General features: G+C 32.3%; 1 protein-coding gene, 1 long non-coding RNA gene and 1 pseudogene across 3 annotated transcripts; all 3 read right to left on the bottom strand.

Moving 5' to 3' along the window:
* Positions 1-7,559: 7,559 nt before the first annotated feature.
* On the bottom strand, positions 7,560-10,308 carry LOC144561973 (uncharacterized). Its single transcript, XR_013513947.1, has 3 exons — positions 10,115-10,308; positions 8,861-9,013; positions 7,560-8,437 (listed from the first exon to the last, which is right to left on the bottom strand). It is a non-coding gene; the product is annotated as an uncharacterized LOC144561973 (long non-coding RNA).
* Positions 10,309-11,154: 846 nt separating this feature from the next.
* On the bottom strand, positions 11,155-12,257 carry LOC144562033 (GEM-like protein 4). Its single transcript, XM_078311155.1, has 2 exons — positions 11,886-12,257; positions 11,155-11,775 (listed from the first exon to the last, which is right to left on the bottom strand). The coding sequence occupies exons 1-2, from the start codon at positions 12,115-12,117 to the stop codon at positions 11,327-11,329; spliced, it is 681 nt and encodes a 226-aa protein (XP_078167281.1). The 5' UTR covers positions 12,118-12,257; the 3' UTR covers positions 11,155-11,326.
* Positions 12,258-22,243: 9,986 nt separating this feature from the next.
* LOC144562127 (protein ASPARTIC PROTEASE IN GUARD CELL 2 pseudogene) lies at positions 22,244-24,067 on the bottom strand (annotated as a pseudogene). Its single transcript, XR_013513986.1, has one exon. The product of XR_013513986.1 is annotated as a protein ASPARTIC PROTEASE IN GUARD CELL 2 pseudogene (transcript).
* Positions 24,068-27,913: the final 3,846 nt, after the last annotated feature.

Raw genomic sequence — 27,913 nt, 5'->3', positions numbered from 1 at the left:
CCAATGTGCCTCAAACTTATCATTTCTATTTGACACAATTAACAAATCTCCTTCTGACTCAGATTCGGCTACATTAGCCTCTTCAGTGGAAACACCTTTTTGGCTTGCCTGCTGTTTATTTTTCAGCTTGAAACAGTCAGCTTTTATGTGTCCGATTTTCTTACAGTAATTGCATGTCAGGTTTCTATGTTTGGACCTTGAACGACTTTTGTTAATGTGATAACTCTTTTCCTTTTGTCTACCTCTCTCAACAATCAACCCAACATCCTGATGACTACTTCCTGCCTTGGTAGAGTCCAAATCGATGTCGGACTTAATTAAGAGATTGTTTTTCACATCATCAAAAGTGAGAGAATCCCTACTGTGGAGAATAGTTTCCTTGAAAACTTTATAAGAATTGGGCAACGAACACAACAAAACCATGGCCTTATCCTCGTCATCGATTTTTATACCAATCATTTCCATGTCATTCAACAAAGCAGTGTATTCAAAAATATGAGATTTAAGGGGAGTACCTTCAGTCATTCTCAAAGAATGAAACCTCTGTTTCAAACGCAAACGATTTGTGACTGTCTTTTGCATATAGGTTTTCTCAAGCTTTGCCCAAGCGTCAGCTGCTTTGGTTTCGGTAAGGATTTCCTGAAGTGTGCAATCACTAAGACACAATTGAATGGTTGACAAGGCTTTATCTTCCATTACCTCCCACTTCCTATCATTATCAGCACCTTCTAAATCTTTAGGTCGACCGGTTAAGGCTGCCTTTACACCCATATTTGTCAAAATAGCTTTCATTCGTATTTGCCAAAGTGCAAAACTAGATGTACCATCGAACTTCTCAATATCAAACTTAGACCAATTTGCACTCATCTTAACGGGTAACGGCAACAATTTTCAACCCAATCAGATCTGCTGACTACTAGAGAAGAAGAACGCGAAACCTGGATTGGCGTTGGCGCGGTCCACCAGAGATAAACGCAGCTGAGATCTCAGTCCTGAAAGCCGTGAATCTGACAGATGGCGGCGAAGTGGCGACAGCAGCGAAGTGGCGGCGGTGGAGCTCTTGACCCTGAAAACCGCAACGTGGTGGCAGCGGAGTGGCAGCAATCGAGCTCTAATACCAGTCTGTTAAGAAATCTGACTAATTTTGAGGGATTTGAGAGGAGATCGGAAGAGGCAGAGAGGCACTAGAAACCCCAAATATTTGATAGATATATTTCCGTAACCCCCTCTGGATAGAGAGAAAAGTTTACATATTAAAAAAGGTAAACTTACATATATAACCCTGAAAGTAATAGAAATAGCAAAATGGTGAGATAAGAGACACATCTAACAAGTAGGTTGGGCACTCGAATTTCAAATGATTTTTCGCAATTTATAGCTTTGTGTTTAATGGGAAATTTTAGGTTTTAGTCTTCAAATGTTTTTCTAAAAGAATCAAATTGGTTCTTGATTATACTATATTAGTCTCTTAACTTCACCAAATGATTTAGTTAGTCACTCCATCAAATATTCTTTGACGTGGATTATTCTATTTACCTCATAAACTTGATCTATCGGCTTGAATTTGAACTAGGTGTACAAAAAAAAGAGAAGTTTAAACAGAGTACTTTTCAAAAAGAAAAAAAAAAAACAAAAGGATTTAGAGAAAATTTTAGTGTTGTCGACATGACACTAAAGATCTAATTAAAATGGATTGTATTCCTTGATATCATTTTGATTTGGTTTAAATCTATAGTAAACTCCCAATATAAGTGGCCGATCAGAGATGCATGTGTCCAACAAAATAATTTGCGTCAGCGTGTTGGAAGGACTAAATTAGTCCGTTTAGAACAGTAAAGGTATTTTTTTTTTCTTTTATATTAAATTTAACGACTAAGATTGTACAAATAAAACTATATCTGATGTAAGCTCTCGATGATCATGATATTAATCTTTTGTTGAGTTTCTATTTATAAATCAACATTATAATTCCGTTATCCAGAAAAAAAAAAAAAAGAGTTACTAATACCATGTGCTCTTGTTTATTTCCTTCAAAGCCAAAGGCAGTTCAGAATAATAATGTAGGAATGCTTTCCCAAGTCATAGCCATATATGTTCTAAATTCAAAATAAATCAGGCAAAAATAACAGGCTGACTAGGCGCTGCATGTGAACGGTGCACCAATGGAGATCCATTTTCCAATGGACAGAAAAAACAGAGCAAGATTAATAAAATCTGGTGTAAAGTAGGTGGATTTACACATCAGGTTGGTCTATTAATGCATCATCCCTGAGCCTAACAGATTACAATATGGATACGTAAGATTCCGCATAAAAGCATAGAGATCTTCTCCTCCAGACTGGGTCATATCTTTGTGACCTACCTTGACAAGTTGTTTGGATCAGAGATTCGAGGACCCTTCCCAATTGTGGGTCTGAGGTCTGCAAAAGTTTATGTCCAGTTTGTGTCATGAAAAAAAAAGGAGAGAAGAAAAAAGAACTTCACTATCCGCGAGTGTAAAAAGTGACTATTTCAGAGCGTATCGGTATTACCGACAGGAGTATCCGTGAAGATACCATGACAAAAAAACACTTTTATCTCACAGATAGTAACATATTTTTGTCATAAAAAATAAAGGAGAGAAGAACAAAGAAATTGCATAAGATGGCGAATCTAGGATTTTTAAATAGCTAATTGATTTTAAACTCATTAACTAATTGAACACTCGATAAAAAACAATGGTTTAACTTATACTTTTTAAAGCTCCGACTTCTAATTTTTATACTCTAACTTATAATTCTATTTATCAATCATAATTTAAGAAATTTATTTTAATGTTAACTCTAAATTCAAGCAAATTACAAATCCAAAGGGGGGCCAAAGTCAGTCGGGACCGATAGATCTCCATTAAAACTTAAGTGATCATGAATTTTAATGTGAATTGGATGATTCCAACCGAACATCGGACTAAATTTAATTCGATGCCCCCCCCCACCCCCCCCCCCCCCCCCCCCCCCCCCCACTCGTAGTTTTAGTGATAATTAAGAGAGCAACCAATCTTAGCTTTAGGTCTCACTCATGTCCCTTGTCGGTAGGGCTGGCCAAAAAAACACATTGTGGATGTTCAGCATCACATGAGGAATTAAATTTTAAGTGGAGTTATGGAGCACCTGTTCAGTAGAATCAGATTAAGAAAAATGTGCTAAGTAGGCAAAAAAGATGCTAAGGATGCTTAATCCAAGAGAAATGGTGTCTTAAGAATTGGGGCAAGAGGGGCTTAATCTTAGGAATTTGGACAAATGGAACAAACTTTAATCCTCACTAAAGAGAGGTTGTTCGGATTAATTAAGCTTCTAAGGAATTTAAAGGAAGTCTAAGGAGTCTAAAGGAGGGGTTGCCAAACACCCATATTAGCTTGTAGATCAATCGTGACTCGCATCTAACTCGAGTTTGAGCTAGAACCTAGCTCGCTCGCTAGTTGGCGAGTCATCTCGGTCCAAGTATGAATTCGTGAATTTGTGTAAATTTAAAGTTGTCCAGTTTAGTGCAGGTATAAATTTGTGTGAATTTTTGTCAGAATCTTAACTATGCATGAATTTGTTCGAACTATGAAGGTCCAACAAAGAAATGCTAACAATAGAAAGTTTTGTCAGGCCAAAACTTTCGACCTTTTCTTGGACTAATTTTAAGGGAAAAAAGGACCTCGTCGATTAATAAAACCATTAAAATTAAATTAATTACTAAAGATTGCATGTCTGCATAATATTTACACAACAGGAAAATCCTCTTCCAAAAGGCAAAAAGAAAAACAAGAAATCGGGCAATGTTATCAGAATTCAGAGAGAGCTTGTTGTAAGCTCTCAAATGAACCAAAACTCAAACTTATCTATCGTTACTATGTGCAGATAATTCTCTTACAGCTTGTCGACATTCTTGCTCAGTGTTGCTTCTTTAACCTTTGAAAGTGGAATCAGTACCTTATAAGGTATTTTAACAATTTCTCCTTCTGGTGAAGTAATTAAAAGTGGTTTATCACTACAAAAGGCAATCCTTTTGTTGACATGAAAAGTACTCTAATAGGTCCAGCTGTTGTGTAGAGATAGCAATGGTGGCCCTTCAACAATCCTTCAACAATCTCTCATCAGTGATTAACTTTTGTTAATACTCCAAACTTGGCATAATATTCTTCTTACTTTTTGAATACTACCCAGTAAAACACACACACACACATATTTCTGTTACTTTACTAGTCGGTTCTGTTTTGAATGAAAACCACACTAGTAAAGGAGAATAAGATGAGATATTATATTAAAGTTCAGTGATTAACTTTTGTTAATACTCCAAACTTGGCATAATATTCTTCTTACTTTCTGAATACTACTCAGTAAACAAAAAACACACACACACACACTATTTCTGTTACTTTATTAGTCGGTTCTGTATTGAATGAAAACCACAGTAGTAAAGGAGAATAAGATGATCAGAGATTAAAAGAGTTTGGACACCACTGAAGCAGCTATCTTGGAGGTGAATCCTGATATCAGTAATTGGGAAGAAATTTAATCAGCACAAGCAGGTTGGAACGACTAAATTAGTCCGTTTAGAACAGTAAAGGGATTATTATTTTTCCCTTTTTATAAAATTTAATGACTATGTTTGCACAAATAATATTATATCTAATGTAAGTTCTCGATCATCATAATATTAATTTTTTTTGTTGACTTTTTGTTTATAAAGTAATATTATAATTCCGTTATCCAGAAAAAAAAAAAAAGGTACTAGTCCTATGTTCTCTTGTTTATATTCTTCAAAGCCAAAGGCAGTTCAGAATTAATGCTTTCCCAAGTCATAGCCATGTTGTAAATTTATGGAAAAATTGGTTATTTGTGTTAATTTTAGGGGAAGTATGAGAGAATTATGAATTGTTGTATTGATATATATTTTTGTTGTTGTTTTTTTACAATATGTCATATGAGTATTTATAGCCTCTACACTCATTGTACCGTTAAAATTCCAACGGTAACTTTCTAATTTCCTAAATTACAATAAAGCCCTTTTCCTATTTTACACTTTTAACCTTCTATATTTATTTTATTCTCAACAATTTGCCTCTCCAAAACTTTTAAATTGTAAAAATGTCATCCCGAAATTTGAAATTGTAAAAATGGCACTCCAAACTTCATTAATTTGTAATTTTGCCACTCCAAATAATTAATGACTAAAATGCCCTCCCTTCTTCTTTCTCCTCTTCTTCTTCTCATGCCTCCTCTTCTTCTCCTGCCATGGGGAAAGGCCGATTATGGGCTTCCTGTTCAAGAGAAAGAAAACAGTTGTCAAGTAACCCCAATAAAGTAAAAAATACAATTAAGGGACTATTTGCAAGATTACCCATCAAGAGTTTGACGTGTAGGATTTAAGTTACTAATGTTGTTCAAGTGCCAGTCGAGCTTTTCTATCTCCATATTTACCAGTTGCTTGTTGCTTTGGCACTTGCGCCGGTACCCGTACAGTCCCACTTAACAAATTAAATTAGATATTTGTTAAAATCCTGATATCCCTTAATTAAATTAAATTTAAAGCAAGATTATTTTTGGTGTCATACCGCTATTAAGATTAAAGAATTACAGTTTGAACATTTATTTTCTTTATCTTTATATATAAAAGATGATCTGTTTGTATATACAAAAGAAATGTACACAAGGATCAGAAAAGTAATACAAATCCTAAACCTAATAGCTTAAATAATATTTCTACACTAGTCCTCTACTTTTACAAAAATACAGATCCAATACAGCTTTTTCATAACCTTTTCAGGGATTGAAAACGTAATTGTTAGATATAAGAAATCAAGAATATAAAAGTAAGTAACAATCAGGGATTGAGAACAAATTTGACTCGAACTAATTTGTATATTAAACCCTCCCTCTAATTTCATCAAATCAGAGATTGTAACGCATTCTACTTATCAAAGTTTAAAAATGAAAGACAAGAATTTGAAGTTAATAACCAATTTTCCCTAAATTTATAGTTAATCAGTTAAAAATGACAGGCTGACTATTTGTGCATTAGACCATAAATCTAAAATTCAAAATTCAAATGGCCGATCTAAACCGTTCATCTTGTTCTCCATATTAATATGTGCTTGGAGACCAAATTTTACATTTTTCTGAATTTGTTTACTATTTATTAAGTATTTTACAAAATTGTTGATCCAACGGTGGCTTAACAAAACAGTAAAATCAGCAGCCACCGTTGGATCAACAATTTTGTAAAATACTTAATAAATAGTAAAATAATTCAGAAAAATGTAAAATTTGGTCTCCAAGCACATATTAATATGGAGAACAAGATGAACGGTTTAGATCGGCCATTTGAATTTTGAATTTTAGATTTATGATCTAATGCACAAATCCCTCCATGCATTGCAATGCACCATAGCCCATCTCTCTCTCTCTCTCTCTCTCTATATATATATATATATATATATATATATATATATATTATGAGTACGGCTAACGCGCTTCCTCTAGCATATGGGCCGAAATGCTTCCGGTGAAAAGTTGAAATTTCAAAATCCAAAAAGTCGATCTGAACCGTTCATCTTCTTCTCCATATTAATATCTGCTTGGAGACCAAATTTTACATTTTTCTGAAATTTTTTACTATTTATTAAGCCATTTTGAAAATCGCTGATCCAACGGTAGCTTCTGATTTTTACTGTTTGGTAAGCCACCGTTGGATCAGCAATTTTCAAAGTGGCTTAATAAATAGTAAAAAATTTCAGAAAAATGTAAAATTTGGTCTCCAAGCAGATATTAATATGGAGAAGAAGATGAACGGTTCAGATCGACTTTTTAGATTTTGAAATTTCAAATTTCCACCGGAAGAATTTCGGCCCATATGCTAGAGGAAGTGCGTTTGCCGTACTCTATATATTATATAGTTTTATAATTTTTATTTTTAATAATTACTGTATAAGTTACTACATATAAAAAAAAATTATTTGTATTCTTTATATTAATAAATAAAAAACTTTACCCTTACTCGTATCTGTCTTATATATGTCTTAGCAAATATGGTACGAGTTGGACAAATAGATAAAAGGGTGTACCATTGACACCCCTATAACGTAAGAAAGTTAGAGAAATAAAAGAGCTGACCCGGCCGAGGCAAAAAAGAGTCAAATGTAGTCAGACCCGATCCAAGAACCCCTTAAGAGTTATTTGATCCGAACTATATTATACTGTGAATTTCAACAGTACCCTGTTCTTGTAATGAAGTATTATGTTCTTGTAACAAGATTCTATGATTTCTGGAAACTAGCCTAAAATCACACTTAGGCTGATAATGCTCTACACTCTAGAGAACTATGAAGGTCCAACAAAGAAATGCTAAACATAGAAAGTTTTGTCGGGCCATAACTTTCGACCTTTTTTTGGACTAATTTTAAAGGAAAAAAGGACCTCGTTGATTAATAAAACCACTAAAATTAAATTAATTACTAAAGACTGCATGTCTGCATAGTATTTACACAACAAGAAAATCTTCGAAAAGACAAAAAGAAAAACAAGAAATCAGGCAATGTAATCAGAAGTCAAAGAGCTTGTTGTAAGCTCTCAAATGATCTTGTTTTGTTAACAAAGCCCGAGAACCAAAACTCAAACTTATCTATCGTTACTATGCGCATATAATTCTCTTCCAGCTTGTCGACATTCTTTCTCAGTGTTGCATCTTTTATCTTTGAAAGTGGAATCAGTACCTTATAAGGTACTTCAACAATTTCTCCTTTTGGTGAAGTAATTAAAAGTGGCTTATCACTACAAAAGGCAATCCTTTTGGTAGACATGAAAAGTACTCCTCTCATAGGTCCAGCTGTTGTGTAGAGATAGCAATGATGGCCCTTCAACAATCTCTCATCTTGATCTATAGAAAAAGATTTTCTAAATAATCTTTCAACACCACTGTGAGCTTGAAGAAATCTTTTACCAAGGTTCATATTCCTTTTACCAGTTTCAGATGAATTTTGTTCCAAGGCTTCTGCAAGTAACCAAAAAATAATTCTTGAATTAGATGGAGAAAATTTTATTTGACTTGATTATATTAAAAAGAATGCTCAAAATCAGAAGTAGATTAAGAAATGAGATAAGTTCCTTGCCATTTTTTGGTCCTGTAGAGAGATTCTCTGAACTCTTGAGGAATTTTCTTATCCATTTAAAACCCGGCCGCTTTTTTTCTTTGATTGAAGCAACTGTTTCACCTTCTGAATGTGAAACGCTTGGAAAATCCTCTTTTGCATATGTCTTAGACGAACCCGCTGGTATCCCAATTACTTGGCCAAGAGTGATGAAGTTCTCCATATTTGCAATAAAAGTTTTCTTTTCCTTTCTTCTCTATGAGATGTATCTCAGTTTAATTTGTTGTTGATGGAACTTGCTCTAAATCGGTTGCAACGGACCTCCTTTTTATAGGACAAGCAATGAAGGGATTTATAAATGCTTTACTTCAATTTCTATATAATGAAGTGCAGTTACAGTCATCACTTATGTCACCAGGATATAAAGTATGATTCATAAAGAGCATATTATGTTTTAGCACAACCATAAGTCGGCTACATTGATGATTCTCATTTGATAAAAGTATAATGCAAGATTTATATGTTTTACATAGTTAGGTGGCAGTTGTGTCCTTTTTTGACCAAAAAATAATACTTCTGAAAACAGATCATCCTGCTTTATTTAGGGTTATGACATGGATAAAGACCGACCTTCCTTTTTAAGATAACAATTTAGCTGTGGGACCAACCGGCTGATGCAAAAACAAATCAATCTGACATGTAAATTAAAGCTACCCTCTTTGTTAGAATTCAATTGGTAACCATTACCTTATAAAGTATGTTTGTTGAGTGCTGCCCCCTCTGTTTACTTAGTGCCCACGCTGCACCAGTCAGCACCTCTCCCAAAGGAATTCTCTAACAAGTTCATAAAAGTTCAGTGATTAACTTTTGTTAATACTCCAAACTTGGCATAATATTCTTCTTACTTTCTGAATACTACCCAGTAAACAAAAAACACACACACACACACTATTTCTGTTACTTTCTTAGTCAGTTCTGTATTGAATGAAAACCACACTAGTAAAGGAGAATAAGATGAGAGATTAAAAGAGTTTGGACACCACTGAAGCAGCTATCTAGGAGGTGAATCCTGATATCAGTAATTAGGAAGAAATTTGATCAGCACAAGTAAGGAAAGAACAAAAAGGGATATGTTGGGCTTTGGGTTATGGTGGGCTTTTCATAAATGGATTTGAATTTTTATGGCAGCCTAACATTTTAATATTGAATTTTGGATAATCTGATGAGCTAATGGTTTTTTTTTTTTTTTTTTTGAGATAAAATGTGCTCCAGCCATTCAACTTTAAATATCAACAAGAAACCGTCAGTTGGATTTCGAACATGTAGCTTCCTATACGGAGGATATTATCTTGGCCATTAAGATCAACTAATAGTTTGTTTCTTTATAACTTGGTTAAATATTTCTAATATATATGATCGCCAAGGTTTCTATGGAAGTTAGCTAGAAATTCTATATAAATTATGATTGTTGTTATACTTATCCTGCCAATATTCATGTAAGTGATTAATTCTAGGTTACCAACTTCGTATTTTAAGATCATTTTGCTACATAACTTCCTAGCATGCAAATGTTAATAATAATCCAAGTCAATATTCAACTAATAAAATAATTCTCCTCTCAACTGGAATGAGAACTATCCTGAATTTATCTTTGCTAATAACATGACATGATTGGGATCTGCAACTTCAAGATTAAATGATGGAGAAAATTAGTAAGGTGCATGAGTCCTTCAAAGTCATGAGGATCTTTAATTACTATTATTGACAATAGTTTTTTTTTTTTTTTTTAAATACTATTGTTGACAATTGTGACAATTCCTGTCCTCTTGATTCACAACCTAGCAACTGTTAGCTCCTTCATCGGATCTTTATTTTGGTATGTGCATACATTCTGGTATTGGCATCTCCTGCTATTAGTTCCTTGTTGCTCCATTTCTACATCTTCTACGTACATCCACAAAATGTGTGCTCTGCTCATGTCATTTATTGTACTAGTCTTACCTGACCATCTGGACCAATCCAGTAAAATTCTGGATTGAAGCTGATCATTCTTGCAGAATCCTTGTTAATGATCTGGACAACACTTCTTCCTTGGAAACAAAAGGCATCATCCATAGTTTTAACAGAACAGTTTTGACTTCATGCAGCGCACATATTATAGAATCATAACAGCGCTGTATATTATTTGTGTGGTACATGAAGCCTAAACTACTCAGTTAAAATCTTTACCCCACATGGACTCGAGGGGAGGCAGTTGCTTAGCCATGGCTCAAAAAAGAATTCAAGATATTCTTCTTTTATAATGTTACAAAAACATGTTTGTATTTAAAATAATTATACAATTATAGCCTACTCTGAAAATTTTATCTCACCCTATACCATTTCGTGCTCCGCCTCTCTCCACAAAGCATACACTATCTCCGATGAAGGCCTCTTCCCTGACTGTTCCATCTGAGTAATTATTACTGCACGTTAATAAATCTTTGGTTTCCTGAGTCACTGAGTGTTACAATATATAGATTCTACCTGGTTCATGTAACAACTTCAATTCCGATGGTGGATAATTATTATTTGTGTATTTACTAGTATCATTTATCCGGTTTGAGTATGTTTCATTGTTATTGAAAGAACAAGCTTAATTAAAAATATTATTTTGTAGTCAGTTTTTGTAACACAGACAGCAGAACCTTAAGCTCTGAGGCCATATATATTTAATTAATCCAGTATATATAATATTTTTCGTTTGACATATAAATTGAAAATATTTTCAAGTGAAATATATATTTATACAGTTATCTGTTACAGTATAGTAAAGAAGAATAATATCTGAAGTCAAGGTTATGGTCCAGGAATAAAAAGTCTATAATTGTTTTTGTGTGTGTGTTCTAAAATTGGCAGGAGCTTTTGATTGCTGTTAATACTTCTTCCAAAAAATTGTAGAGGTTAGCATTGCAGAATTTCATGACAATCATTTTGTTATAATTTACCAAAACTAGTAATAAATTCAAATTAGCCACCATAATTAATACACATTAATTAACAGAACAAAAGCTAATAATCACAATATCCGATTCTATACGAACTTGCGCTAATAGTAAAATACAGAGCAATTTCCAGCACTTGCAACAAGATATTGCACACATATTTTCCTCCTTACCTAAATAAAAAAGGACAGACCCTACCTATAGTAAACAAAAGAACAAAAGAATGCTATTATAGCTCAGAGATGGCTTGTTTTAGATACTTAAAAGATCTCTGATAATTAACAAACCCCATAAACCAGAATTCAAAGTCATCAACAGTTACTATGTGTACATATTTCTGATCTGGTTTGTTCATGTTCTCGCTTTCAGTCACCTCTTTGACCTTCTCTAGAGGAATCAAAACCTTGTATGGTACCTTTGCAACTTCTCCTTTGGGAGAACTAAGGGAGAGGGATCTGTCGCTACGGAAAGCAATCTGTTTGGTCGAAATGAAAAGAATTCCAGCAATAGGACCAGCTGATGTATAGAGGTGGCACTGGGAGGCCTTCAACAATTCCTCACCAGTTTCAACAGTAAAAGATTGTCTGAATACTCTTTCAATACCTCCAGCTTGAAGAATTCTTTTACCTAGGTTCAACTTTCCTTTGACTGTTTCCGAAAATTTTGGACCCAGACTCACTGCAAAAATTAAAAGAGAAAAATTGAAATTAGCTCAATGATCCATATTAACTTTTAAAAAAAATAGAGAAAATAAAAATTTCAAAACAAAAATTAGTATAGATTATTACCATGCTCGCGTATGCCATGAGCTAAAATATCAGCCTTTTTGCTAAATCGACTCATCAGCCCAACAACAGAATCCTTGCTCTGCTTTGAACTAGATGCACAAGACTCTCTATCCTTCATGGTACAAACTGGTACACCGTCACAAGCCGGTTCACCCAACAACTCCTCTTCAGCATAAGTTCTTGAAGAACCAATGGGGATCCCAATCACTTGGCCATGGCTATACTTCTTCATTCTAGCAATGGAACTTATATTAACTCTCTCGCCAGAGGAATTCTGGTGTAAATTTGAGAGAGTTTTGCTAACTGTGGTGCCAAACAATTATCTTGTGGTGCCTCTTTTATAGGAGGAACCAACCTAGAAATTGGGTGGTTGCTTTCCAAAGAAATGAATAGTTGCACAGTCATAATCATCTCATCAGGATTGAAAGTTGGTTTAGAAAGAAGTGGGTCCTTTACCTTTTATGAAAACAGTATGATTTACAAAAAGAATGGGCCTTGTATTGCATATTCTTGTTTGTTCAATGATTCAATGGCACCTAAAACTGTCAGACTGTGGGGGCAGTAGATTTTATCCAGATTAAAAAGTGAAGAAAATTATTCTAACTTTGAGGTTTGACACTGCATATAAACCTTATCTTTCCTTTTTTTGGTGTGACAAAACCTTATCTGATTACTACTAGCTGGTTAAAAGTTTTAACTTTGAGGTTGCTTACCTTCAAAAAGTTCCAAATCCGAATCTTTTTTGGTGGTCCTGATTAGATTTGTTTATTTACATATTCATTCTGGAATTTATTTGAAAAACAGGAGTTATATTGTGAAATTAATTGTTTTATATTTATTTGAACAACTTACTAGTCTTAATTAAAAAATGTTTTAGTATTGAACAGGCTTTAACTATTGCACATTCTAAATTTTGAACCTACGACCTTTTACAGATAGAACATTGTTTTTAGTCATTAGATTCAAGACTAATTCATGTATAAAAATAATATATATTTTTTAAAACATGAATGCTCCATCAAACTAGCATAGTTAGAATTTGTCCAACAATATTTTTGAATGAGAGATCAAACCACCCAACATTTTTTTCAAACTCCTCTAACAAAAAAAAAAAAGTTCGAATTTCGAACACATAATCTCTTACATCATAGAACCTGTATTTTTGCCACTAAATCAAAAACTAGTTCTTATATTTCCAACAATATTGATTATCAAATTACATTAATGAATGAATTACTCAACACCCGCAGTTGCATTTCTACGCGCTTATCTTTGCAACATTTAATATTTCTTAGTACGTACTAATTAAATATTATGGCAATCCTTATCTACATGTATGACATTTCAACAACTTAATTAAACAGTCAAAATATATATATACTAGTATCATACTCATGCGTTGCAACGGAGATATATTATAAGAAACAAATATATCAATGAAAATAATAATTATCTAAAAATTAAGATACATGTTAATAGAAAATTTATATGATTTTGTATTTTTAATTAACTTTAATCGTGATCTCTAATAACAATTTGATGATGTGATGATTCTTTATTTTTAAGTACCAATAATATTAAATAATAGCTCGATTTGAATCTAATATCAAATATCACACAACAATTCAATATTGGCATATAATATGATATAAAAAAACATAAATAAAAAGTGTTATCATGTGTATGTATAGGATATATATATACACACATATTATAAGAGAAATATATACTTACACACACGTTCCAATTTTGTATTCTTCTTTGTTTCTAATTTAGAATACACACACACACACATTGATATATTATATATTGAAAATATATTTTAAATTGTCCACACCAATATGTATAGAAACAAAGAAAGAGAAATAGGGAAATAAAAAAAATAATTTCCATTATGATCTGTATAGAAATGAAGAAGAAGGAAATAAAGAAATAAGAAAATGGAAGGTGAAGCCTTCTCAATTGAAGAGGAGAAATATAGAAACAAAGAAATAAGAAAATGAATAAATATATCGCTAAATTTCAGAATTTATTCAATTTTAATTGTAACATATCGTGTGGCAGCACATGTGGTGAGTATGTTTTTAACTAAATTTAGACTTTTATACATAAAATAGATGCATTTAGTCAAAAGAAGATAAATTATATAATTGGAGGGCTGAGATCAAATCCGAAGTTTCATCTTTCAATCATAGCCGTTGGCAGATCGGACACCCAACGTGCTTAATAATAGAATGGAGATATTATGAGGTCTCTTATACTGTTAACATCTGCGGTGCATATATATATGCAGTTTAATTAACTTTTGGAGTATATTTTTTATGACCTTAATTGCCGTGGATCATGACCAATAAAGACCACCGATTAGGTGCTTGGGAATTGTTACGTAATTCTTGCTCACCTTGTTTTTATATTATTAACAATGTCTATAAGTTACCATCCATAGAAAGCGAAATATTGCAATTTGATTGGGAACATCCCATGTGTCCTGTTATAGGGGAAAAAATGTAGAAGTGGATCAGAATAATGATCTTTCTATCCCACTATTTAAAAAAAGAAGAAGAATTAAACATACAAACAAGATTGGTTTAAAATAATACTGTGCTTAATTATTAATAAGAGAAATAATAATTTAGATCATTGGCAAATTTTATCCCCATACATTTCAGTTCGCAACAAATCAAAAAGTATAATTAAATTATATGCAAATTTAAATTTATATAAAGTTCACATTTATGAATAAATTAAATTTTATACATTGTTGGACGAACTCGGACAAAATTTCTCAGGACGATTGTGAACAAGCCATCAATTATTCCAATTAAATTTCAACTCCATCTATAGCGACAAGTTTGTGGCAGCATGTGACTATGTGAGGAAAATTCAAAACATAATGCTTTGAATTTGTTTGAAATTGGAATAATTGTGTGAAATTTGGAAAAGAAAAATATCTTACCAGACATAAATCCATCCTTCTTTTACCTTGCAATGTAAAAGTTATATATATTTTTATTTTAGCTTTAGTATTTATGTGTTGTATGAAATCAAAACAATATTATCAATATCTTTACTCACTAATATAAAGTGAAGCTACGATAATATGCATATTACTGATCGACATGTGCTATAAATTTGTATCTCTATTTTCAAAGTTTAAACAGTCAATCCTAACCGTTACAAATAATATCTATATGAAAATGTATTTGGAGACCAAATTTTGCTCTCTTTTTTTTAGAAATTTTTTTATTTCTTAAATAAGTAGAAAATTACTTCTTTCAAATGCTCCAAAATTTATTGATCAAGTGATTTTACATAAATCATACCTTATTTATTGTAACGGGGACTAGTATATTCATCCATCCACGTTCATCCAATCACACAATACGGCACACAGAAATGGCCTCACATTTACTTGCCACAGAATGGGCCTCCGTATCACAGAAAATCTTCGTCAGGTTATTAATGGGTCCCACTGCTGAGGCAGGAAGATGTCTATCTGATGTGTAAATAACGACCAATTCTCAAAACAATTTAATAATGCCATTAAGGCAGTTGGAGAAATTTAAGGCCTTTACTTTTCTTCATGCCTACGCTGGGCCGAGTCGACATCGCATCCCACGCAGCACCGAGTCAGCACGGCCTTTCAATATCCTGTGCCTGGTGGCGACTTGACGACTAAGTTTTGGTTAAATTTTTGTTTATATATCCACTAATTATTAGTATTTATATTCATATCTTGTAAAGTATCAGAAAATCTTGAAGGACCCGCAAGTTCCTCAATTTTTTCTTTTTTATAATCGATCTGTGTGTCCAGGGGTCGGAGCTATGCATAAGGTATAAGGAGACCTCATTATTTTTCAGAAATTTTTATATTAACATGTATTTTTCTATATAGTTTAAAATAAAATACTATGAATACTATAAAATTGATCTCTATTCGTAGTATAAATATTTATATAATTAATTTTCATTCACATTTGACGTTCATAGTCTGAAGGACTGACTCCACCCCCTACGTGTACCTATTGTTAATCTATATTTGTTTATAGGTCAATGTATATAATTTTATACCCTTACTTTTCTTAGGTATCAAATTATGTCCACGGATTGTTTGGGTTGAATTTTTATATCAGGTTATAAGTTGTTCGGATTTGGGTTAAGGTGTAATTTAAGATTATTTTATATCAGATTCGAATCATTTTTACTTTCGAAAAAGTATTAAATTAAATTAGTTCAAATTCGAATCAAATCGAAAAAATTCTGTCGAGTCTATTCTGTTATTTGTCAATTCTAATACATAATCCATGTTATAAAAAAAAAAGTGCACACGCTGTCAACTTTCTTTGTTCTTTTATTGCAATTACTTTAATAACTTTTGAGAAGCTAATAGAAATCGTAACTTTCGTATCATCGGATCTATCTATTTCATTTTCAAATAAACGAGGCAGGACTCCTTCCCTGCTAAGTTTTCAGTATTAGGCAGGATCCAAAAGACAGTATATCCAATTTGCATTTGGATTGTACAATTTTTTTTATTTATAGAAATTTTATAAAAAAATTATATAGGATAATAGATGAATTGTATGAAAATTTTGATCTCATAGTAGAAACCAAATTTTCTTATTCCTTCAAAGAAATAAGCAAAAGAAAATGGTTTGAGATCCAACTTGACACACACATTATGCAACCAAAAAAAAGTTGATTCCTTCTATGAGATCAAAATCACAAAACAATCCATCTATTATCGTACATCATAAATAAAAAGTGATGCTTGGATTTGGTATTTCATCATATTTTGGGTGCTTTAGGTCGGAATATCTCCAGCCAGATCTTAGTTCAAGTCATAATAAGGTGCTTAGTCACTTTCATATAATTTTCTCTTTTTTTTTAGAGTAAAGATCTTAGATCAAGCTACTTAACTATTTAATATCTATAAGAAATTTTTTCATCTGAGTTTCGAACATGTGACATCTCACACAGAAGGTGTTGTTTTTACCACTAGACTAAATGATATCTCTCTACTTTTATAATGTTAAAGGTCAAGCTACCTAACTATTTTAATATCCGCAAGAGATTCTCCATCCGGGTTTCAAACCTTCGACCTTCCAACTATTTTAATTGAATTTTTTCCTGTAAATTTGTATATAGTTTAACCCCTTTATAAGCTAGTAATTAAAACTTGAATTTAAATTTCACTTATCACGTTATATATTTTCATATTTCATATTGCAGTTTCTTTATCTAAATTTTATGTTCCGCCTGTCTCCAATTCAGCAAATTTCAATTTTCATGTTGGTCAAAATATGTTGGATTTTATTACAAAACGAAATTCAGGTAAGCACAAAACGGACTTTGTACAGATTTGGTAGGTTTCAGTTAACCAAATACAGGTTTGAGTCAATCATAGATTAATCAAGGGAAGGGTCGAAAAATACATGATAGGAGTGAACGGTTTAGCTTCCATCGATCTCATGCTAAAAAATAATTAAATAAAGGACATTATTATAAACACATAATTTTATAATGCTTACTAAATAAAATAGATATATTAAGCCAAGAATAAAATATTGGACAAATAGAGTAAAGATTGTAGACATCAATTTATCTAACTATTTAATATCCATAAGAGAGTCTTTAATTCGAATTTTAAGCATGTGATCTCCTACACAGAGAGTATTGTCTTTACCATTAGACTAAAGACTAGTTCTCTATTTTTATAAAGTTAGAAATCAATTTACCCAATTGTTTTAATATCCATAAGGGATCCCTATCCGAGTTTCAAACCTTCGACCTTCCAACTATTTTAATTGATTTTTTTCCTATAAATTTTTATATAGTTTAACCCCTTTATAAGCTAGTAATTAAATATTGGTCAAGCTATCTAGGTTTAAGTCAATCATAGATTAATCAAGGGAAGGGTCGAAATATACATGATAAGAGTGAACGGTTTAAGTTCCATCTCATGCTCAAAAATAATTAAATAAATGGACATTATTATATACATATAATTCAATAATGCTTACTAAATAAAATAGATATATTTTAGCTAAAGAATAAAATAGATATATTTTAGCTAAAGAAGAAAATATTGGACAAATATATAGATGTATTTAAGTGTATTGTTTTTATTATGAATAAAAAAAAAGTCGTTGTCAGACTGATTCATCCATTAACCAACTGAAATGGAATTTACAAAGATTTGTTGCCAAAAAAAAAAAAGACTTGACGAAGACTTCTTTAATATTCGTGCAGATTATAATTGGTCGGTCCTGATGTAAACATAATATATCATTATCTTGGGTGATACGAATTCAATGTTTTTGCCCCTTCTTTCCCTTCCTAGAGTCTACACATAGGAAGTTTAGGCGAGTCGAGACCCCAGAAACCATACATCGTAATTAAATTTCTCTATTCATCGACTTTGAATAGGCAACTCACCCCAGAAATCATACATCGTAATAAAATATCGTGGGTTTTGAATAATCATAACAGATTCTTCCATCTGAATTTCTGCGACCTTTCACACAAAGAGCATTGTCTTTATTATTAGACTAAAAACTAGTTCTCTATTTTTATAAAGTTGGAGGTCAAGTTATCCAATTGTTTTAATATCCACAAGGGATTCCCATTAGGATTTCAAATCTACAACCTTTCAACTGTTTTAATTGAATTTTTTCTATAAATTTTTATATAGTTTAATCATTTATAAAATATCACATGTGTTTCTTGTAGTCTAGTCATTAAAACTCAAATTTATATTTCACTTACTAGGTTATATATTTTTATATTTCATATTTCAGTCTTTCTATCTAAATTTTATGTTCCATCCGTCTCTAATTCAGCAAATTTCAATTTTCATATTGATCAAAATATTTTGGATTTTATTACAAAACGAAATTCAGGTAAGGACAAAATGGACTTTGTACAAATTTGGGAAGTTCTAGTTAACCAAATACAAGTTTTGATTATCACTGTTGTCTAGTACAGATGGTTAGAACACTCCATTTTTCTAGGAGAAAATGTGGATTCGAACTCTACTAAAAACAGAAAAAAAAAAAATGTGTGTTGCCTACGGACTATAATAAAAAAAAATATATACAAGTTTTGAGTTGATCATTGATGGAAATGGTCAGAAATTGTATTATTGGAACGGCAACCAAAATGTTGAATGATGAAAGTTATAATTAAGATGAATGATTCGGAAGCATATAATAATATTTGATCCTTGTATTTGAGTGTATTATTTCAAAAAAATACATGATATATTGCACTAGGAATTCCGCATTAGGAGTGAACGGTTTAACTTCCATCTCATGCTAAAAAAAAATTAAATAAAGGACATAATTATAAACATATAATTTAATAATGCTTACTAAATAAAATAGATATATTTTAGCTAAAGAAGAAAATATTGGACAAAATAGATGTGATTAAGTGTATTATTTTTTTATTATGAATAAAAAAGGTCGTTGTCAGACTGATTCATCCATTAACCAACTGAAATGGAATTTACAAAGATTTGTTGCCAAAAAAAAAAAAAAAGACTTGACGAAGACTTCTTTAATATTCGTGCAGATTATAATTGGACGGTCCTGATGTAAACATAATAAATCGTTATCTTGGGTGATACGAATTCAATGTTTCTGCCCCTTCTTTCCCTTCCTAGAGTCTACAGATAGGAAGTTTAGGCGAGTCGGCCCCAGAAACCATACATCGTAATTAAATGTCTCTATTCATCGACTTTGAATAGGCCCCAGAAACCATACATCGTAATTAAATATCGCTATTCATCGACTTTGAATAGCGCTTACAAACCGTGTAACGACGGTAATATAATATTGAATGAAAAGTCTCCCCAAAAACTGCATGATATTGATATCTCTCCCCACCATGTGGCAGCTCAGAAATTGGCCAAATTCTACTTTTCTCAATTGAAAAGCACCGACAAAGTTTGGTGGTTTACGTTCTGCCAGCTGGGCGTTAAATCAACAAAAAAAAGGACCCCCACTACCAGTATTTTTGTGTGTACTGTATAAATAAAAAAATTGTCATGTATTTTATATTTTGACATTTGTGAAAAAGAAAGAGACTGGGTAGCACCGAAATGTTCTTCCTCATACTTTGGAGTACATGTAGTTTCTTTTAAATTAAATGTTGTTCCTTTTTTTCTTTTTGTTGAATATGCTACATGTTCTATTGTCCTTTGTGAGCTTTATTTCTAGACTTCGAAATGAATTTTAATTTAAATTTAGTTAAAAGGCGTACAAATAGTGTTGCTAATGGTTCGGGTTTGGATGAAGTAGAACCCAAGTACCAATTTATTAAAATTTTACAAAATTCACATGCACAGATTCTTATTCAATAAAAAATTGAATCTAAATGTGAATTTATATCTGTTAACATTGTGAATTTTAAATCTGATTTGGATCATATTGGATGTATTAATCAAAACATCTTATAACAAAATATATGTACAACATGAGTACAACTGAAACTATTTTTTTTGTATATCTTAAATGTAAAGATTAAGAACAAAAACAGAACTTAAACTAATTTATATGACTTATTATAATTTTTTTAAACCACGATATTAAAACATTTCAAATTATATTCAGAATATTATTTATAGTAACATTACTTAAATATTCTTTAGCATATTTTGGATTCTGATCATATAAAATTCAAGAGGATAATTCAAATGCCTCCATTTTTTGTGTCTCCATCATGCTTCCATTTTAAGAACTTTAATAACTCAAAATTAAAAAAAATAATATAAAACCGTTGGATATGATATACATCGTTTTATCTATATACGTCTAAAAATTTATGATATTTCAACTTTGTTTTAGTTGTCATCGAGAGCTTGTAAAAATATACTAATGTGGATAATTTCTAAACGTTGATTTTTCAAATGATTAATTCACATAAAAACAAAATCAAAATATAATATTTTTGTTATGAACACATAAATAAAATAACATAGATCATATCTAACAGTATTATTTTGACGTTTATGGTTTAAATTTTGATTTATGAAAGGTTTTAAAAATAAAGGCATGATAGAGTCACAAAAAATAAATGGAGACATTTCGGGTGTGCATTTTACCAGCGTCTTTCTCACTTTATGCAGTCGTGAGGTTCGAGAAAAAAAAGTTTTTGGACTGTATTGTCCTTACTTGAAAAGAAGTATAAATATATAATCTAACTGTGAGTAAATCTTTCCAAAGTTTATATAAAAAAAGATTTCAGTTATTATTTTATGAATATTTTTAAATTAAGTACCGAGTAATTTTACTTACCAAACCTTTTTGAGATACTTTGACAGATAATTTGAAAAGGATAAACAAAATCGTTGTTTTTATTAAAATTTGCATCATTGAAAAACAGCTATTTCAAACCATCTTAATAAATAGTAAAAAAATTCCAAAAAAATGTAAAATTTGGTCTCCAAACACATTTTAATATAGATTGAACATCTGATGGTTTGGATCGATTGTTTGAACTTCAAAAAGCGAAAAACCGAATTGTTTGTTCCGGAGGCTAGAAAAAAAATACATTTTGAGTTTAGCCATTCTCTCTATGTATATATTCATTACAGCTTACATCATTCATTTTTAAGGCAATTAATTTTTCATAGTCTCCTTTGTATAGACTTTGGAAAGATTCACTTCACCATTGATTATATTCTTTTTCAAGCAAGGGCAGTATAGTAAAAAAAAAAAAAAAATTCCACTGACCTCACCGCTGCGCCAAGTCGAAAGACGCTGTTAAAATCCGCACCCGACATTTGAACCCTCTCTCAAAATTCAAATGCATATCCAATAAATAAGGTGAACCATATGCCGGTCCTAAGTTTTAATTTGCAACAAACAAATTCCTATAATAAATTGAGAATAAGCCCAAGGCCCAATAAAAACATTTATCTCCATACAAAATGAACTATGCCTTTGAAATTGCCAGACCAGCAATGTTTAGTTTTGTGAAATTATGGGTTTCAGTCTATAATTTTTTTTGCTGGGTGGAATGATTCTTCCTTTCGGCTGCCATAAGAAGAAGAGCACGCTTCATAATTTTCAAGTATGTAAAGTGGGAATTGAGTAGTGTCATAACGAACTGGTACGTAGCTCGGTGAGTATTCTTTTCTGATCTAAAGTTAATAAAGTTTAAGACCAAAATAATGCATTCGTGCTCAATTGTAGTAATGGATCATGAATCAAATCATAGCAAGTTTTTCTTTTTTTCTTTTTTAGCTTTTTTTTTCTCCTATCGAGTTGAGCGAATTAAAACTAAATTAATTTAACTAGTAGATATTGATTTAATAATCAAGTTTATATATGAAAATAAATTTCAAATTGAACAGAAATCAATCACTTCAAAACTAAATTGCATCACAGAAGCAAAATTATCTCATACATCAGCAACATTAGAACAGTATCTGGACCAAACCCTACGACTACGAGTCCATTAACGAAAACATTTAGCATATAGCTTCAAAATCAGCATGTATCTGGACCAAACCCTAGGAGTCCATTAACAGTATCAAATGAAATCTGGATCCCCTTCTGTTGTATATTCCCCAAAATAGATAAACCAGAGACCGATGGTGCAAAAGCCAAGCAGAATGTCCCATTTCCATCAACTGGTATCAAATAATTCTTTGCTGGCATCGTCAATTCAGGCCCATCTGAAAAGAAGAATGACACAGTAGGAACACGCACGGTGCCAAAACCAGACAGATCATAGCATGTGTCAAATATAGACAAGCCATCTGCTCGTGAAAAGCCTACGGTAGCATCAACAAATGCATCTCTTAATGCCTCATAGGCTGGTACAGGCAATCTAGTAACTGCTGTACCAGTATCCAGGATTGTTCCACCATCGCCATTTTCTGATAACCGAAATACCTCTTCTGACACCATGACCCGAACCCCGCCTACTCCAAGGCCCACAAGCCCAACATAGTAGAAGCTTGGATTCAGTGTGTTTCTTACTAGAGGAACCCAAATTGCACCAGCGGGGGTACTGGCAGCCCGACCAAAAACTAAAGACCCATCTGAGTCAGACCCAGGGCTTGCCAAACAATAAGCAAATGAACCTCCAGTCTGTCCACCAAGTTGCCCGACAAGTGACATCACGCCTCCACCAAGACCCAATAGTCCTGAGGCCCATGCAAAAAGCCCAAGGTTATGGTGGCCGCACCCTATAGCGATATTTCGGACCTCAGTGGACCCAAATTTTAGTGTTTCAAGTGCTAAGGTGCCTTTAGTGTAGGAACCATCCTCATAATTGACCTCATACTGACACTGACCTGAGCCACACTCGCCGGTCTGGTGTAGTAAACCACAAGCCACCGAACCACATGAAACCCTTGTAAAGGAAGCCGAACCGGCTGGGTCAAAAATAGGATCAGCTTGGTGGTAACATTGTGTGCACGGTTCGCACTGGACCCACGTCATGTCACTTCCCGTGTCGATGACCATGTATTGATCTACTGGCGGGTTACCAATTCCAATTTTGACAAAGTACTCGCCAATGCCTTCTTCGGCACCTGAAATAACGGCTGAACCAAAATCTTGCAACTCGTAGAGTGAACTTATGTTTGAGTTGTTCTTTTGCCGTCTATAGAGACCAGCTACTCTCTTTGAATCACGGTTAAGCCGCTCTTTGAAAAGATCCCAATAACTCTGTTTCCCATGGATAGAGATTTTGTCACGGTGAACCAACTCCAGAGCTCTCTTATGTTTCTTGTGGAGAGAGTTTGAAGGGAAGTGTGAAGAATGAGATGTACCTAATTCATGGATGGCGTAAGCCGATTCGTGCGCCAGGAGAGATTGGAATTTGATTGGATTACCACAAATAGAGGACAAGGATACCATGAAGACTATGCTTGACATTGCAATTGTTATCATCTTTATCACCATGTGATAGGATTCTCCTAAGTTTTACTGATTGGATATAGAAGAGATCCAAGTTGACAACTAGCTAGGTTGAAAGTCTGAATTCTGTTTTCTGCATTTTGTTCACAAATTGTTTGAGTAACTTTGGTGAAGTTTAAATGCAAGTGAATTGCATAGATGATTATTAGTGCAAGTAGTGCGCTTTCTTTAAAAGACTGAATACTGAAAAGAAGAGGGAACTGATCATGTTTAAATCAGTTAAAAAGTCAGTAAATGGACAGGGTGGGCCCCCTCAGATAATTATATTTGCAAACTTTCTTTTTAAAAAAATGTTGAAAAGGACAATGTCATGAAAACTTTCAATTGGGTTAAAGAGTATGGCTATGTTATTATGTATAGTGTGGATTGATCTGTACTGCATATCAATATTTTTATTTTTTTTAAATTGAAACAAGCAATTTGAACAGTTCAACGTAATCTTTGTATGAAAATATACTTGTAGATCACAATTTACATTTTTTACTTTTTTTCTTTACTGTTTTTTAGATAGGTAGAAAATCACTTGATCTAAAATTTTAGACCATTCAAAAGTACTGATTTCAACCTATCTAAATTAATATTAAAAAATTCTTAAAATATAAAATTTAGTCTGAAAATATGTTTTAATATATTAGCCTGGCTCTTTCTTTATTGCATGCACGGTTTGTTGAACTTTGAATGAAAATGGTATCTTTTTTCCCTAAATAAGGGCCCTTCAACTTTCTTGAATGTTTCTTTTTTTCGCTTTTTTTTCTTTTCTTTTCTTTTGAGAGGAGTAATAATTGTCTCTTATCAACACAAGGGGGGACCTTATCTACATCTCAAAGTATATTTATATTTTGCTAAAACATCTATATGTGTATTGATAAAAGTACTTATACCTAATATTACTAATAATACTAATAATAAAGTATGAAAAGTGTGCTTTTACTCATTGAACAAAGTTTGAACTTTTCATTTTTTATATAATCATTATAAAAAAAGTATAAACTTTGTATATTAATTATTAAGTAAAAAATACTTCCGACTGCAAATATATAACTTGTATTTAAATATAAATATAGTGAGGTTTAGATAAGGGTTCACAATATGTAAAATAAAAATTGCATATATTTTTTGTAAAATTTCTTAGTGAAAGTTAACTTTAAAGCTTATTGACAATTGGAACAAAACAAATTAAGGATGTTTGTTTCTTTTTTTTATCTTTTTTTTTTTTTGCGTAAAGAATAAATTGTTATTACCAATTAAAGACATTAATATGACTTGCTATGTACATTTTAGTTAGAGATGTAAACGTAACAGATTTAAAAGGAATAATGTTAACATTATATATGTCCGTTTTTGTGTTTGATTGAGAAAAAATTGAGATAAATTCCATATTTTTTGAAGAAGCTAATTTTAAAATTGTTGTTTCTCGAAGATGACAAAATTAACAATTAGAGCTCTTGTCCTATTGAAACATCACTACATCTATTTTTTGAATGTGAAAATGCTTTGGCAGTTTGGCAAAGGTTTCATGCGTTGCTTCAATCGAAGGATACAGTTTAGGAAACTTGGATAGCCTCCTCACACTATTACTGTCTGCAAACAGGGCTTCGTAAAAAAGACTGGAGTATTATTTTTATAGCAATACTTTGGTCTCTGACAAAGGAATCTCAGACAAAGGAATGAGATGATATTTCGTAATGTTAAACAACCGGTTTGGCTGGTGGCAACTCGGGCAAAGGAGGATACAACTCTTTCGGCTCGGTACTGTGGGAAGGTTAGAAAGATGGATTGTACTGTTGTGAATCAGAATACCTGAAAAGGTACTTACGGATGTAAACAATAAATTATTGATGTAGTTGTTCTGTAATAGGAATAGTTGTTGTAATCAAGTTTATTAATATAATCTTGGTAGCACCTACCAAGTTTTCAAAAAAAAAAAAAAAATTAGAGCTCTTTGTGCACTTTCAATTAACATGTAATTAATGTCATTAACTATAAACAAGTTGATTTTATTGTAATTAAGTTAATTGGAGTCTATTCAAGTTGGAAATCAATTGAACTGTGTGTTAACCTCAGATTAACTTGCAATCTTATCTAGATAAAATTAATTGAACTCAACTATTTCCTTCTATTTATTTTTGTATATATCATCCTTATCCATGAAATTACAAGAAGTTGAACTTGTGAAGCTAAAAGTTTAACAAATTTTATATAATAAAATTAAGAAAGTAAATTAAAATAAAATCTGAAATAGCGTGAAAATAAAAAAAAGCTTGAAATCATCGTGAAAAATTCAGAAAAAAAATGAATGTTTAAAAAATAAGTAAAATAACCAAAAAATAGGAAATAATTATTAAGAAAAGTTTGATTTATTTTATTTGTTGTAACATATATCAGCCCTCCCTCCCTTCCACTTTATTTCTTCATTTGTTAGACAAATCTGAACTGTCCATCTCAATTTGGACGGTTCGGATAGGATTTGATGGAGTAGCTGCTCTGTATTCGTTTGCACTAAGTTTCCGTGCAGATCTAATATGTACGAATCTTAAAACAGATCAGACAAATGAGATTTATTAACTCAAAAGATTCACTTTTGAATTAATGCAGAGGATACAAATTCTTAGACAAGTGCATCATACACAAGTTCGGATCCCCTAAAGTAACTCAATTTTTGAGTTTAGATCCGGACCGTCCGATTCAAATCTGATCAATTCGGTTCAAGGTAGAGCGCATGGAATCCCTTTAATTTGACGGCCCGATTTGAATCTGACGGTCCATATCTAAACTCAAAAATTGAGTTACTTTAGGAGATCCGAACTCATCATACACGAAATGAAATATGTTGAAATCCTTGAGGATTCCAGAACCCTGAAATTCCAAATCCAATCATTTAAGTTTTTTCATACACAAATCTCAAAGCAGACATAATTTTATGCACAAATCATGAAATATATATGGTTGGATTGAGAATTTCAGAGTCCCTGAAATCACCATGGATTCCAGCAGATTTGTTTCCATCATACCTTCCATTTGGGCCATTGGGATTTGGGGTGACCTTGCAATTTCGCTCGAATCTGATATTTGTTTAGACTTTAGCATTTTTTTTTCAGTTTATCTAACATCTAGTCAAGGCTGTCAAGCTGTATTGTTCCAGAAGACCAGAACTATTTCCATTTGGTTTTAAGAATAGATTATAAACCAATGAATAGATTCACAGTTTCATAATTAACACGTTTCCAGGGTTATAATTACAATTTGTGCTCCTACTTTTTAATTTTTATATTTCTGTTTGTAAAAAGACTCTAAATAGAAAATTTACTTCTTTAAAATTAGTCTATCTCTTCTCTATTTCTCAAATTTGAACCATAGTGTCACACCCCGGAACAAGGGGTCGTGCAGTTACGCCGTGAATATATAGATGACTATACATTCACAAGGCAATTACGGTGTAAACCTAACATAATATCGGTTTACAACATCACCACTTATCATTTAAGTAGTCAAAAATCATATTTATACAACTATGATTTATATATTTTCGACATATACTCTCAATCATATAATACTCATTTCCAATACCATTTCAAGCACATTTAAAACATAATAATCTATATTAACATAAAGTATGTATATTTAGGTCGTATTTAGGGTTACAATCAACATGACATGGTCCGATAAGAGGCTATACAACAAATACCATACCAAAACCCTATCGACATCAAAATGGACTCAATGTGAGGCATACCCTATCGCTGTGCGGCTTAAACCTCACTGGTCGAGCACTCGAATCCCTTCTATTCGCGTTTACATGCAAACACATACAAAAGAATAAAGTTCCCCGAGGGGATAGGGGGTGAGAAAACTTGTCAACCGTTTTCTCAGTGCGGAATTTAGTCAGGGCTACTGGATTTGTAAGAAATCCATTACCGGAACTAAATAAACCCGCAACGAGTTTCAATTCAACAATTCGATAAAAGAAATGCATATGCAACACCTATAGAAGCAATTGAAATCCAACTCATATCACAATCAAATGAAATCGAAGAATTCATAGAATGGTTTTGGTATAACAGATACAATTGCTAAGTCCGGTTACAATTGATA

The sequence above is a fragment of the Carex rostrata genome, chromosome 11 (genome assembly GCF_964058835.1).
Source record: "Carex rostrata chromosome 11, lpCarRost1.2, whole genome shotgun sequence".
Taxonomy (NCBI): domain Eukaryota; kingdom Viridiplantae; phylum Streptophyta; class Magnoliopsida; order Poales; family Cyperaceae; genus Carex; species Carex rostrata.
Note: the sequence above shows the minus strand (reverse complement) of the source record. Positions and strands in the feature narration are given on the sequence as shown.